At 37.1% G+C, this 13,650-nt stretch overlaps 1 protein-coding gene across 2 annotated transcripts in view; it reads left to right on the forward strand.

Moving 5' to 3' along the window:
* The first annotated feature begins 960 nt into the window (after nucleotides 1-960).
* Nucleotides 961-13,650, forward strand: part of LOC133847451 (POU domain protein 2) — a 35,772-nt gene continuing 23,082 nt past the window's right edge. Inside the window, exons 1-2 of one of the 2 annotated variants that reach the window (XM_062282515.1) lie at nucleotides 961-1,288; nucleotides 4,943-5,756. In XM_062282515.1, coding sequence (XP_062138499.1) covers nucleotides 5,189-5,756 — 568 coding nt within the window. In that variant the 5' untranslated portion in view covers nucleotides 961-1,288; nucleotides 4,943-5,188. Of the gene's footprint in view, nucleotides 1,289-4,935; nucleotides 5,757-13,650 lie in introns of both variants that reach the window. The other variant, XM_062282507.1, reaches the window with a different exon arrangement.

A 13,650-nucleotide genomic window follows, 5' to 3' on the forward strand; every position in this document is an offset into this window, starting at 1 on the left:
CGCTTTGCCGCTGTCGCTGCCATTGGCTTCTGCTGTTGCTGTCACTTCTGCTACTGCTGCTTCTTCTTCTTCTCCTTCATTTTTTTGTTGCCTTGTCCGTTGACATTCACATTTTGACAGGCAGCGAATAATTCTCGGTTCTGCATCGCCATCATCGCCAATTCGCCATGTCATTTCGAGCTTTGTTTTTGTCCCTTTGATTTCTTGCACACACACATACACTTATGCATATTTTGTATGTGCTGCACAGTGGTGCAGTATTTATAGTTATTTGGAATAGTAATTCAATTGAAATTCAATTTAGAATTCAAATTTAAACACAATTTCATTTTAATTGCATTATTAGCCAGCATTTTATGTGGCTCCCATAAAACTACAAATCAAATTAATGGGGACCTGCTCGCATTTTCCCTTCTCAATACATACATAATTCGAAATCCGATAAGAACCACCCGCCCACCAACACACACACACACACACACACAGGCCACCCACACAATACACGCTTTTGATTTTAAAACCTCGTGCCAAGAAAAAAAAAAAAAAAAAGTAAAACGAAACGAGCAGAAACGAAACGAAATAACAACAACAAGAAAAACGAAGCCGCGCTGCCATAAAATGCGCCCAACTCCCAAAACGCCAGCGAGTCTCCAAGTCCAAGTCCAAGTTACCAACGCCGCTGCCTCTGTCGCAGTCGCAGTCGCAGTCGCCGTCAACGCAGCGCCCTCCCCATAGAGCCACCTGCTGGCAGAGCACACAGAACACAGGCAAAGCTCACACACACACACACATGCAGCTGCTGCGCTGCCCCAACATCATCTACTTTTTTTTTTGCGCGCGCGCTTGACATTTTGTGGACGTCGTCGTCGGCTGACGTCGTTGCGAACTGTGTTTTTTTTTCGCTTTTTTTATTTTAACTTTGTTGTTTTTTTTTGCTCATATCTTCTTGCGTTTTTTTAAGTCAGTCGTTTGTCGGAAGTCAATCAAAAAGCGTGTCTCGCTCACACAGCTCCCAGAGTTGCCAAAGTTGCAGTCGCGCAGGGCGTGAAAAGCAGCGACGACAGCAGCAACAACAACAGCAACAACAACAGCAACAACAACAACTACGACTATAGTGTTGTTGGTGTCTCGGTGACGGCGACAGCGACGTTGGCGACGCCATTGTTGCAATTAAATTTATCCCGAAAACAAACAATTAAATTAAATCCGAATTCGAATTCGATTGTGGCGTCTCTGCAGAAGGTGCGGCTCAAAAAAAAAGATCTTAACACGCGTGTAAGTTATTTATGTGTGTGTGAGTGTGTGTTGTGTATGTGTGTGCTAAGGAGCTTGTTATGTGGACACCTTCGCCTTTACCTCAAGCTCGATCGATAGATGACTCGATCGATTACGTTGTGTTGACATTTTCTCTACTTGTCTCAACCATTTTTATTGTTAATCAGCTCAGGACCTGAATGTGGATGTGTGTGTATATGTGTGTGTGGGCGGGACAACAAGTGCTTTCCATTGCCACTCGTTAAAATCAAGTTTTTCCTTATTATCAAATTATCATTAAAAACTAGAATCAACAGTTTTAATTCTCAGTTAGTCAAAAGACACATATTAAATGTTGTTTAGAATCATTTAAAATAAAAAAATAACTAAACAAGAAATATAGAATCAATTGGCTTTTTTCAAGAACCAAATTATTAATTTCAAATGATTATAAACAACATTTAAAAGGCTTCTTATAATTCTTATTGAGACAGAAGTATAATTTTTGATTATAAACCACATATAAAAAGGTTTTTATAGGAAGAATCAGAACCATAAAAAAACATTTTTAAATGTTGATTATAATCATCAAGAATAATCAAGAAAAAACTTCGTTCTTGAAAACATGCAATGAATAACCCAAAAAGAAATATAGAATCAACAGTTTAAAATCTTTTTGAGTTATAAGAAACACTTTAAAATGTGTTTAACATATAATCATTTGATAGAAATAATTTAGTTCTTGAGAACATCCAATAATAGCTAAACAAGAAATTTGGGATCAACAGCTTAAATTCTTATGTTTTTTAGAATCATTTGAATCATTTTAATTCTAGAAATAATACAATGAATAACTGATCAAAAAATATATACATATATATTTCGAAGAAGTTAAAAGAAATTATTAAGATGTTAATATAACTATTCAATTACTAATAATTTGCATGTTACCCAACTCAATAATGAAAGCATATATTAATAAAGTTACAATTAGTACAATTAGTTATAAAAACTGTTAAAGAACATTAAAAAACAATAGCAATTTAATCGCCTCAATTGACGACAACAGTGAAGCTAGTAAATCAAATCAAATACCTTTTATCTTTACTAACAGTTATTGAACATTCAATGAAAACTTAATGAAAAACAGTGCTAAGAAATTAACAACAGCGGCCTATATACAATGTATGTTTGTGTGTTTGTATGTTAACCGTTAACCATCATAACAATCGAGTGTGACAACAACAAATTGTGTTTAATTTTAAAACAAGATAAAAACGCCACAGTGCCAAAAATAACGATAGTTATCACACATATCGAAGAGAGAGAGAGAGAGAGAAGAGGTATCAAGAAAATTTAACATAAACAGGGCCATAAGCACAAATGGCAAATAACCAATTTTATTGAACAATTATTAAAAATAGCTGCCACACGAGACGTGAACAAGTTTGGAGAGAAGAAAGCAAAGACAAAAAGAGAGAGAAAGAGAGCGGGCAGCGATTGCAACAAGTCGGGACGCCTTTGAAGTGCACGGCGGCGTCTCTGGAGTTTCACATACTCGGAAATTGCTTGCTGACATGCAAAGTACATAATGTAGTTTTACCCCCCTCTCCACACACCCCCCGTCGAGCCCCTTCTCTCTGTTCAATACCTGGCCCCAATTGCTCTGATTGATAACAATCAATGTTATGATGGACCCGGCACTTTGGCAAGCCGGCAATTTGCGCTGTCGATTGATTTGTTTACAAGTGCCATTATTGTTACGATCACCTTCCCCCTCTCTCTCTCTCCTCTTCTCTCTACCTCGCTGAACAGGTGTATGTAAATGCCGCCCCCTCGCCTCATTTTATGGACAACATTTCCATATATTAACCACACACTTATGAGCGTTGCACTTTCCCTTATCTTATCAGTGTTTGTCTAAGAGGGGCAGGGGGAAGTAAAGTGTGGCTACGTTTCGGGCACGTTCATTTGATCGTCGACTACGCGAAGCTCTCTTCACACAAATAGTAGAACAACATCGAGAGCATTGTAGTTTAATTTTTCCATTTTTCTTTGATTTCATCGCTTTTCTATATGTTGTTACGTGCTGTGTTATCGCATATCGCAGCGGCTTCAATTTGTTTTCAATTTACAACAATTTCGTTTCAGCGTTGCTACAGTTTAAACTGTAAAGTGTCTGTAAATATCATTTGTCACTTTGTTTGCATAATAGACCAAGTTATTACTATATATTTTCATTCTGCTTTTACGATGTGCGCACTTGTTCAATTTATTGAACACTTTAATGGCTTTGTTGCACTTTTATGTGAAGCATTTCCGTAGAATTTCAATGAGATCATTTATAGAAAATTAATTATGGCATATTTTATGGTATATAGTATATTATATAATATACTAGCATATATAGTATATTATTGAAAACACTAGTATATTTATATACTAGTTATATTATATAGTATTTAGTATATTAGTTAGAATATATTATACTATACAGTATTTATAGTATTTAGTATATAGTGTAGTATATAGTATAATAATATACTAATATACCATTAATAATAATATATATAGTATATTGTAGAGTATACTAGTATATACTATACTACATAGTATTCTAATATACTATTTATACTATATAGTATTTAGTATATAGCGTAGTATATAGTATACTAATATACCATTAGTATAATTACATCCATAAACAAAAGTAATTATGGTATATTTTATAGTATATATATATAGTATACTAGTATATTAATTAGTATATACTATACTATATAGTATTCTAATATACTAGTTATAGTATTTAGAATATATTAGAATATATTAGTTAGAATTTATTATACTACGTAGTATGATAATACATTAATATACTAAATACTATATAGTATAACTAGTATATTGTATAGTATAGTATATAGTACAGTATATTTATACTTAAATATAAATAAAGTAATATATACTAAATAATATATTGTATGTAATATACTACATAGTATTCTAATATACTATATAGTACTTAGTATATCAGATAGTATATAGTATACTACATAGTATTCAAATATACTAATATACCATTAATATAATTATATTCATAAAATAGAAAGACTTTAAACTTTAATTGACCTTCTTGTGACAAATACAACTTCTTATCAGCAATACAAATAGTTCTATAATTTCTCTTAACAATTTTTGACTCATTGCCAATAATTTATGAGAATATTAATGGTTCCGATAAACCCGCAAACTCAACAAGCTTCCGCTGTAAATGACAACAACAATGAAAAAGGTTCATTCTTGTTCGAAAAGCCTTTGCGAATTAGTCAGAATTGGTCACGTGAAATTCGCGGATACCGATTCGAAAAGAGAGGGGCAATTACACAAGCTCTTGATAGAGGGGGAGGCAAAAGGCGGCCAGTGTTCAGACAGCAAATCAATTACTTCCGTTATCGTGGCACTAGAATCGCAGCCAAAGATGATAGAGTAGCCACACGAAGTGTGGACAGCCAAAGGGTTAGGGGGAAGAAGAGGGAGTCACTGCTAGAGGGGATGCAACTGTTTTTTAATAACAACATTTTAAAAAGCACTTAACAGCAAATTAAGCTTTCAGCAGCAACAACTGACAACAGCTACAGCAACAGCAAAAAGAAGACATTTTTAATTATCAACCATTTACAGGCAACAGCAACATCAACAGCCAGAGCAACAGCCACAGCAACTGCAACAGCAAAAGCAACTTTAGCCAGGGAAAAAAATCGCCGCTGGTGCATGGGTCAATATCATAATCTGAGGCAGCAACAAGTCGTAGAAGACAGCAAGAGGCAGCAACTGGCGTCATAAATCAAAGCGACGCAATTTGCTGCTGACGAACTGCGCGAAACGGCAACAGCAGCAACAACAAGCAGCAGTAGCAACAACAACAACACAAGCAATGCCATTATTGTTGGCAACACTTGGGCAGCAACAGATGCAGCCACAGCTTCAGCTACAGCAGCACCACAATTCCCATCGTCAACACTTGGAGCCGACAGCAATGTTGTTGCTTGACTCTGCAGCAAAGACAACGACAGCAGCAGCAGCCACAGCAACAGCAACAACTCTGCCAGCAATGGCAGCAGCAACAACAACAACAACAGCAGCAACAACAATCTCAAGTCGAGCAGGTGTTAATGTTCAAATTACTAGCAAAGGCGTTGCTCGCACTGAGACTTCAGTCAATGATCAACTGCCAGCAGCCGCATCTGTTAATTATGCCGCTTACGTCGCCCATTTGAATGGCTTTAACCCCACCACCAGCCACAAGCCAAGCACAAAGCAACATCATCATAGTCCACCCCATACACCCACTAGCCACGTTAAGCAAAACAACAACAACACACACAACAACACATTTGAAAGCATGCTGCGACAGCCACAAATTCAAGTCAAGCAAGAGTTCATGGAGCTGATGGAACACAGCAACAGTCACAGTCACAGCCACAACAGCAGCAAACATTCGGGTAAGTGTAATAAGAAATATCTACTTAAATTAGCTTATAAATAAAACTATTGGAATTGAAGTTCTTTTACTTATAAAATGTCGGTAAATAATTTTAATTTCTGTATTGAGTGTAGTAAACTCAAAAGCTTTGTCAACAGATTTTCGGCAATCCTAAAATTATATTCTATTTTCACTGAAATTTAAGATATACAAAAACACAGAAGTTAGAATAGAAGAAAGCTACAGTCAAGTGTGCTCGACTGTGAGATACCCGTAAGCCATTTCGAATAGAACAAGAATCCACAAATATACCACAAAAATACCAAAATATACCAAGGCCAAAGTCGCTAGCTGTTTTGAATAGAGCAAGATTTGGCAAAATACCAAAAAATATACCACAAAATACTGAATAGAGCGAGATTTCACAAATATACCAAAAATATACCACACAATACTAAAATATACCAAGACCAACGTCGCTAGCCATTTTGAATAGGACAAGTTGTCACAAATATACCAATATTATACCACAAAAATACTAAGATGTGCCAAAAGACTATATTTGGTATATTAATATACTATTACACTTTACAATAGAGTACTTTTGTACTAGTATATATATGATTGTGGGCCAAAAACTAAAGCTAAACTACCTATATCGACTCATCTGTTAGCGCTGATCAAGAATACATACATATATGAATACACTTTATAAAGTCGAAGATGCCTCTTCAGCCTGTTACATACATACATTTCATAGAGACAATAAGTTAAAATATCCTTCTACCCTAAGGGTAGCGGGTATTAAAATACGCAACAATATTCCTATCAAAATTATTTAAAATTTTAAGAAGCTTCCTCCTAATTTCATGCAATTCACAACTTTTTAAAATAATTATAGAATTTAATTTTATTTATTGTGTAGACAATATATATATTTTGCCAAGAATTTATCACTTTTAAATATTATTACTTAGCTTAAAACCCGTCACAACAATATGTTTTGTGCAAACGCTTCGACACACTTTAAATTAAAGTTGTGGCCCCACAATAGGGCGTTTGCTTCTAATAGCCGCCCATGTTGCGTGGTGAAAATCAAATACATATGTACTTAAAAACCCGTTAAGTGAAAAACGAGGTATTTACAATGTGTTAACAACAACATTGCCATTTTTCATGGCTCTAACCCCTTGACAGGCAGCAGCCAACAACAAGAACTCGAAGACTCTCGAGAGCTCTTTCGGTGTGGGCAAAACTCAATCCCAACTCGTGCCATACGCATGCTTATGAGATTTTCAATTTTTTATGCGTTTAAACAGATTTCATTTTTTATTGCCGACCCCTTAAAGACGAAGGCAAAAGGTCGACGTCGTCGACATCTTGATAGAGCCAAAAGATGTGACACACAAGGGAGACGTTCTACAAGCTGGCTAATATTGCTAAAGGACTCGCGCAATCGAAGAGGCAGATAGAAAGACAGACACAAAGGGGGACAGGACAGACAGACATTTGCACAATCGACGCCTGGCCACGAGTGCCAAACATTTATGAAGATTGAAAGGGTTGTCAAACACTTCATCCATCTTAACCGCGACCCAAAAAAAAACACACAACATAGAGGATAAAGGGTTGCCCTTTGGCGAAAAATAAAAGGGTGCAAGAGAGAGTCCTGTTGCTGCTGGGCTAGGAAACATCTTGTTTTCTTTCGATTATTGAAATTGCCGGCAATGGCATTGACGATGGCATTTTATGATCTCACTCGGGGGACACTGAAGAGTAAACTGTAAACACGTGACCTCAATTGTGTGTGTGTTAAAAACCAGAAATTGCTATGCACTATTTATAGGTCGACCCCCTTCTGGCTGTTTGTTACGTTTATTTGAATAAGGCTCATTAGAGCACACTCAATGTCTTCTCAAACTTCAGACTTCATTCATCTTCATATTCAAATCGTTGTCTATTTCCTTTTGAGCTCGCACACGGAAATGCGCTGCTCACATGCAAAACAACAACAACTATAACGGCGATAATAACAACAAACTTTAAGTGAGGCAATTATCAAAAAAATATTTAATGTAAAACAAAACAAAAAAACAAAAGCCGAGTGAGAGAAAAAGAGATCAAAACGCTGCAACACGCGACCGGAAATTGTATCCAATTTAAGCAAATGTTAGATTTGGTTTTTTTCATCGTTGTTGTTTGTAGTTGGTAGTTTGTTTCTTTGTTAGCCAAGTGGCCGCTAACTTGGCTTATAGGCCATTACACACACACATCGCATCATAATAATTTGCCTTAAATGTGCACTCGCGTTACATGTACAAATGGCACAATATGACGTCCTCCTTCTCAATATGATCGAGCTAGTCCCCCCATTTAACCATTTAACCATGGGAAAGCAGCGCAAAGTGCAACCGCAGATACAGATACAATGCGCAGATACAGCTGCATTTATAGACAACTACAGATACTTTATACAAAAACAAATACGAAAAAAAACTGAGCAACAGAGAAACAATTACCTAAAGGCGTAAATGGCTGTCGAAAGTGCAACAAGCGAACGAATTAAACCCGAGTGCGATACACAATATGATAACATAATTTTCTTAATTGTCAATTAAAGTATTACACCAACATCGACACTGGGGAAAACATGCACTTATTAACCTGGGAAGTATTTAAGTTTAATATTTGATTCCCATTTAAATGGCAAAGTGATATTGAAACGTAACTTTAATTGGAGCTTGAGAAGTTTAGTACTAGAAAATAGAATGAGATAAAGTATTAAATCAATAACTGGAAATTAGAACAAAGAAAACACATTCAAATTCATCAATTCACTTATTAATATTTAATCATAATTGATAGATTTATTACCATACATCTACATCTCATTATTTCTCATTTGCAAACCTCACATCAAGTGCATAATAGCTCTTTATGAGTTTGGCCGGAAACGTGAAGAAATAGAGAGGAAAATTTGAATGCAAGATGCACATCCTGAGTGCTGAGAACGCGGAAAGACAAAAGGAAACGGCGTTAAGCTCAACGTCAGTGAATGTCAGGGAAAACCAACAGCATTTCATTCACAAAAGATTCTGACTGACAGAGCGCAGACTTATCGCTGTAAATGTATCTCTGGCAATCAAGCTGAAAAATGAAAACCTCAAAGATAGTCTCGCATCTCGAACTTGAGACGAGGAGTTGTATCTCAACAGATCGCCGCATGAATGAAAATAATTATGATAATTGCAATGGCAACTGCTGCTGCTGCTGCTGTTGATGATGATGATGAGGTAGGGAGAGAGAGAGAGAGGGGGGCACAACTAATTGTAGGCTCAGTCTGAACCGCAGATCAGCTCGACGTTTAACTACAATGAAGATTATGGAAAGAAAACTCAATAAATCCATTGTTGCGCTTAATTATTGTCGAAATTCAAATCGAAAACGGCAGCTCAAAATACCTGTAACCTGCTAACCTTTGCCACTGCCACTGACAACCTGCTAACCCCTTGTTGTTGGTTTTCCTCGTCGTCTTCTTCTTTCGTTCTTCCCTACCTGCCAGTTGCATTCATCATTTATCTTCGTGCGGTGCGCAAAATTTGAATGCAACGCCGACATCCGTCAGTCAGAGGTTGCAACTGCAACTGGCAGTCTTCTATGATCTCTCTATATTCACGTTGCATTCATTGTTGAATATAATAATATAAAAAATGAGTTTCGTGTGGAAATTAGATCCTATTTGGCGCAGCGTGTGATTAGCGCGTCCCTTTGATGATCTCCAGTAGGCTCCACAATCGCTGTTGTTGTTGTTGTTGTTGTTGCAGCTGCTGATGTGATGAGCTGCTGCACTGGCAGCTTTGATTTATATTCAATCAGAGATTGAGATTGTGTGTGGAAGACAAGACAGGTTCTTCTCTTCTTATATGTTTGCCAGCAATTAAATTCAAATCAAACATTTATTTAAATTTTATGCATCGGTTGGTGGCTAATTAAATTGCACTTGCATCAATTAATTATTCATGCCGTGGCTCAATCTTAATCGATGCTACCTACATATGAGAGAATCTAACAGATATCAATCTAAAGGTCACAATATGATTTGAATCAAGTTTTAGCTAGACTTGTAATTGAATAATGTGCTTAAGTTAGAGTAGGAAATATGAATGATATTTTAGAGGCTTCTTAGAAGATCTCTAGTTAAAATAGTATTATAATACATATGAGAATTTAACAGATATAAATCTAAAGATCAAACTCTGATTCGAGAAACAATTTAAAGTCAAGTTTTAGCTACTATTTTATTCGAATAAAGTGCATAAGTTAGAGTAGAGAATATGAATAAAATTTTAGAGTCTTCTCAGAAGATATTTAAGTTCAAAAAGTATTACACTACATATAAGAATCTAAATGAAATGAATCTAAAGGTCAAACTCTGATTTTTAAGTCAAGTTTTAGCTATAATTTTAATTGAATAAAGTGCATAAGTTAGTGAAGAGAATGTAAAAGAGAGAGAGAGACTTTTTAGAGACTCTTCGAAATATCTTTAGTATAGAATACCTTCTATTACCTTCTATTTCCGTTAACCTAATGATTCCTCAGCTCAAGACTAGTTGCATTTCTCAGTTGGAAACTGTCTCAGAAGCGTACAAAACACAACCGGAAAGGCGTTAATTATACAAGTACAAAAACGGAGCAAGACTCTGAGTAAGGGAGAAACATTAGCTCAAACATATATCCAAATAGTAGATCATTAATCAATAAATGGCGTAGAAATGGTCACGTAAGCAGCTGACGCCGTGGCAACTTCACACCTCGAGAGCAGAGAAAGACCTTTTTCTCTGTCAATGAGGCATGCAACAACATACGCGACGAGTGCAACATATGCGATGAGACCATATAAAAGCCGCACTAATATCGTTTTAATCGCGTCAAATTAAGGGTTTCAATGCACACAAAATGCAACGGCTATCGAACATAAGAGTAATAAGAACATTTCCCATCGTCTTCAAAGTCGAGTGCAAGAATGCAATATGTTAAGTAACAAGTTCTAGAAGTGGGAGGAGCACCGAGAGTCCGAGTCCGAGGAAAACCCCCAATGAGAATTTTGGTGGGAAGAAGTCAGGGAAGAAAATTAGATTTTTAATTAAAATAATTTCGTATGCAATTTAGATAATCGTTTGCAAAAATCCAAAAAGAGAAAGAGGCAGGTTGCAAATATATAGTATCTAAAACGAAGTTGGAAGTTGGAGCAAATGCAGAAGCCAAGACAAAGTGGAAGTGGAAGAGAAGACCACAGAGATCCCAGCGATCCATATGCGATTTGTTTGCCGCATTTTCGGCGCGAGCTTCGTGTTTTTTTTTTTTCTCCTTTTTTTGAGGGGCGTTTACCGAACGAAGGCGGACGGCAGAGCGTCCAAATAAAATGAAGCACATTTTTTATACAAATCAGAGGTGGAGAGCAGAAGAGGAGAAGCAGAAGCAGCAGCCAGCAGGTTGAACAGTAAAACGCGTTGCATCAAGATGAGGCAGAGGCAGAGCAACAAGCAACTCTGCCCCAACTCCAACTCCAACTCAAAGTCAGCTTCAATTCGTAAACCTTTGGGTCAGGCGCACACGCACAACAACAACATCAGCAGCAACAACAATAACGAAATATTTAAATTGATCATCTCCATTTAATAAAGGCAAAGCCACAAGCCTCAACCTTCTTCAGTTCGTGGCTCTTTGTGGCTCGGCTTCAATGCAACCTTCTTGCAGCTTCCTGCTGCAAAAGTTCTTAACTTAATTTCGCAACGATTTTCATAATTCACCATGAACACCACACCACACCACCCGGTGGTTGGTGGCTCTTGCAACTGTTTTGGTAGTTGGTAGTTGGTACTTGCCTCTGTCTCTCTGCCCAGGCTGCGGCTGCCGTGACGCCCATTTGTTCAATTTCTGCTCTGTTGCCGTTGCTGCTACGAGCAGAGATGATGAGCCGCAGTCGCCAAAGTCTCTCTTTCTTTTTGGGGGAGTTGGGGGTGTCAGGAAGTGGGTGCGCTGTGGCAGCGGCTGCGGCTGCGGCGGAAGCCAACCAAGGCTTAAAAGACTTTCTGCATGTAATTATGGTAACATGGTTTTGGCAAGTTGTTTATACAATACTCGACCAGCCAGGGTTGTCGAGGCAACTTTAATGGCACAAGATTAACAACTACACAGAAAGAAAAAAAATCTAATCTTGATTTAAGATTTTTTCAATCTTGAAACAACAATCCAGGAAGAAGATGCTACAACAGAAATTATGCTCACCAAACCGAAATATTTTCTAGATTTACAAATACAAAAATCTAATTCAAGTTTGTCTCTGCTACACACAGAGAAGAAAGAACAATCTTGATATAAGATTTTTAGGATACTAGTGAAACAAACTTAAATAAAATTTGCATTGTAAGTTAAAAACATCTTTTTTAATACTTCAAAACTTGATTAAATTGTGCATTAATATTGAAAAAGTAAAAAAATAAATTTTGTTCTTTTTTCTTAAAATGTTGCAATTCCGATCCAGTTAGATCTTCTATAGATATACATTTCTTTGATTAATTTGACAATTATTTTCAATCACAGTTGCTCCCATATATTTGCTTCTATTCTCAGCAATCTTACTCTACCTTGGCAACCTTGCCTGCTCACGATATATAATAAATTGATTATTATCATTGATTATTTTGTGATTATTTTCAATCACAGTTTCTCAGCAATCTTATTAAACCTTGGCAACCCTGCCTATTCACAATAATCCTGGAATCTTATAAAAGTTTGTCTCTGGTCAAAATTTACATGTCATTGATTATTTTGAGATTATTTTTGAAACCCAGTTCCTCCCTCATATTACCAGCTACTCTCAGCAATCTTAGTCAACCTTGGCAACCCTGTCTGCTCACAGACCTGATTGCTGCAGAGCGGCTCCCACTCAGCGCAGCAGCAGCAGCAGCGTCAGCATCGCTCGGCAAGTTGATTTTTTATTACGCGGTCTACGCCTTTCATATTAAAAGACAAGCCCTGTTCCAATGGTTTACATAAATGAAATTAATGCGCTCACTACACACAGCCTGAAGCCTGAAACTGAAACTGAAGCTAAAGCTGAAGGCATGAACCTGATCCGAAGAGCCACAGAGTCATAGTTAAAGGCGAAGCGAAGCGATGCTGGAGTCTGGGGCTAGAAGATTACAAATGGTCGCTCTCGTCTTGGCTAATTTGACTGGGCATTGTGGCGGCAATTTTGTGCTTGTGCTGCTGCGAATGCAATTATGAGATAAAGTGGGAAAGTGCACTTGAATTTCCCAGCTAAATAATTGAAGATTTGCAATTTGATTTATACCAACCCGAGGAGAGTAGAGAATAGAGAGACCACCTTAGTAGATGTGTGTAGGCAGGTCACAAGGCCTGCACTTTGCATTTTGGGTAAAGTCAGTTAGAAGAGAAAGAAAGAAACTGTAAAATTAATGATCTATGCTGATTTTATGACCTGCAGATTATGAGCCAAAGCCAAAGTCAGAGTTAGAGTCAGACAAGTCACGCATTCGCATTCCAGCTGAGAGTCTGAGTCTAAAGGATAACAACGAATACTACCTGAATATTGTGAGGGCTAATAAGAGACCTGGCGCCGAAAATCCATAACAAATGCATGAAAATCCGTTAGGCCGTTCGACTGACAGACAGCATAGATACGATAAACTCACAGCAGATCCTTAAACAAATACTGACCGACTGACACACCAGATCATTTCGTATGCAACAGGCATCTCTTGTATCTTTTCTATTTTTGCTGACTTTTGCGTGGCACTTTGTCTATTCTCAGTACGATCTCGTTTGCACGGACTAATGATAGTAAAACTGTTATTCTTTGACTTTGAGCATAACCATTTTTCAGCTGA

The sequence above is a fragment of the Drosophila sulfurigaster genome, chromosome 2L, assembly GCF_023558435.1.
Source record: "Drosophila sulfurigaster albostrigata strain 15112-1811.04 chromosome 2L, ASM2355843v2, whole genome shotgun sequence".
NCBI lineage: Eukaryota > Metazoa > Arthropoda > Insecta > Diptera > Drosophilidae > Drosophila > Drosophila sulfurigaster.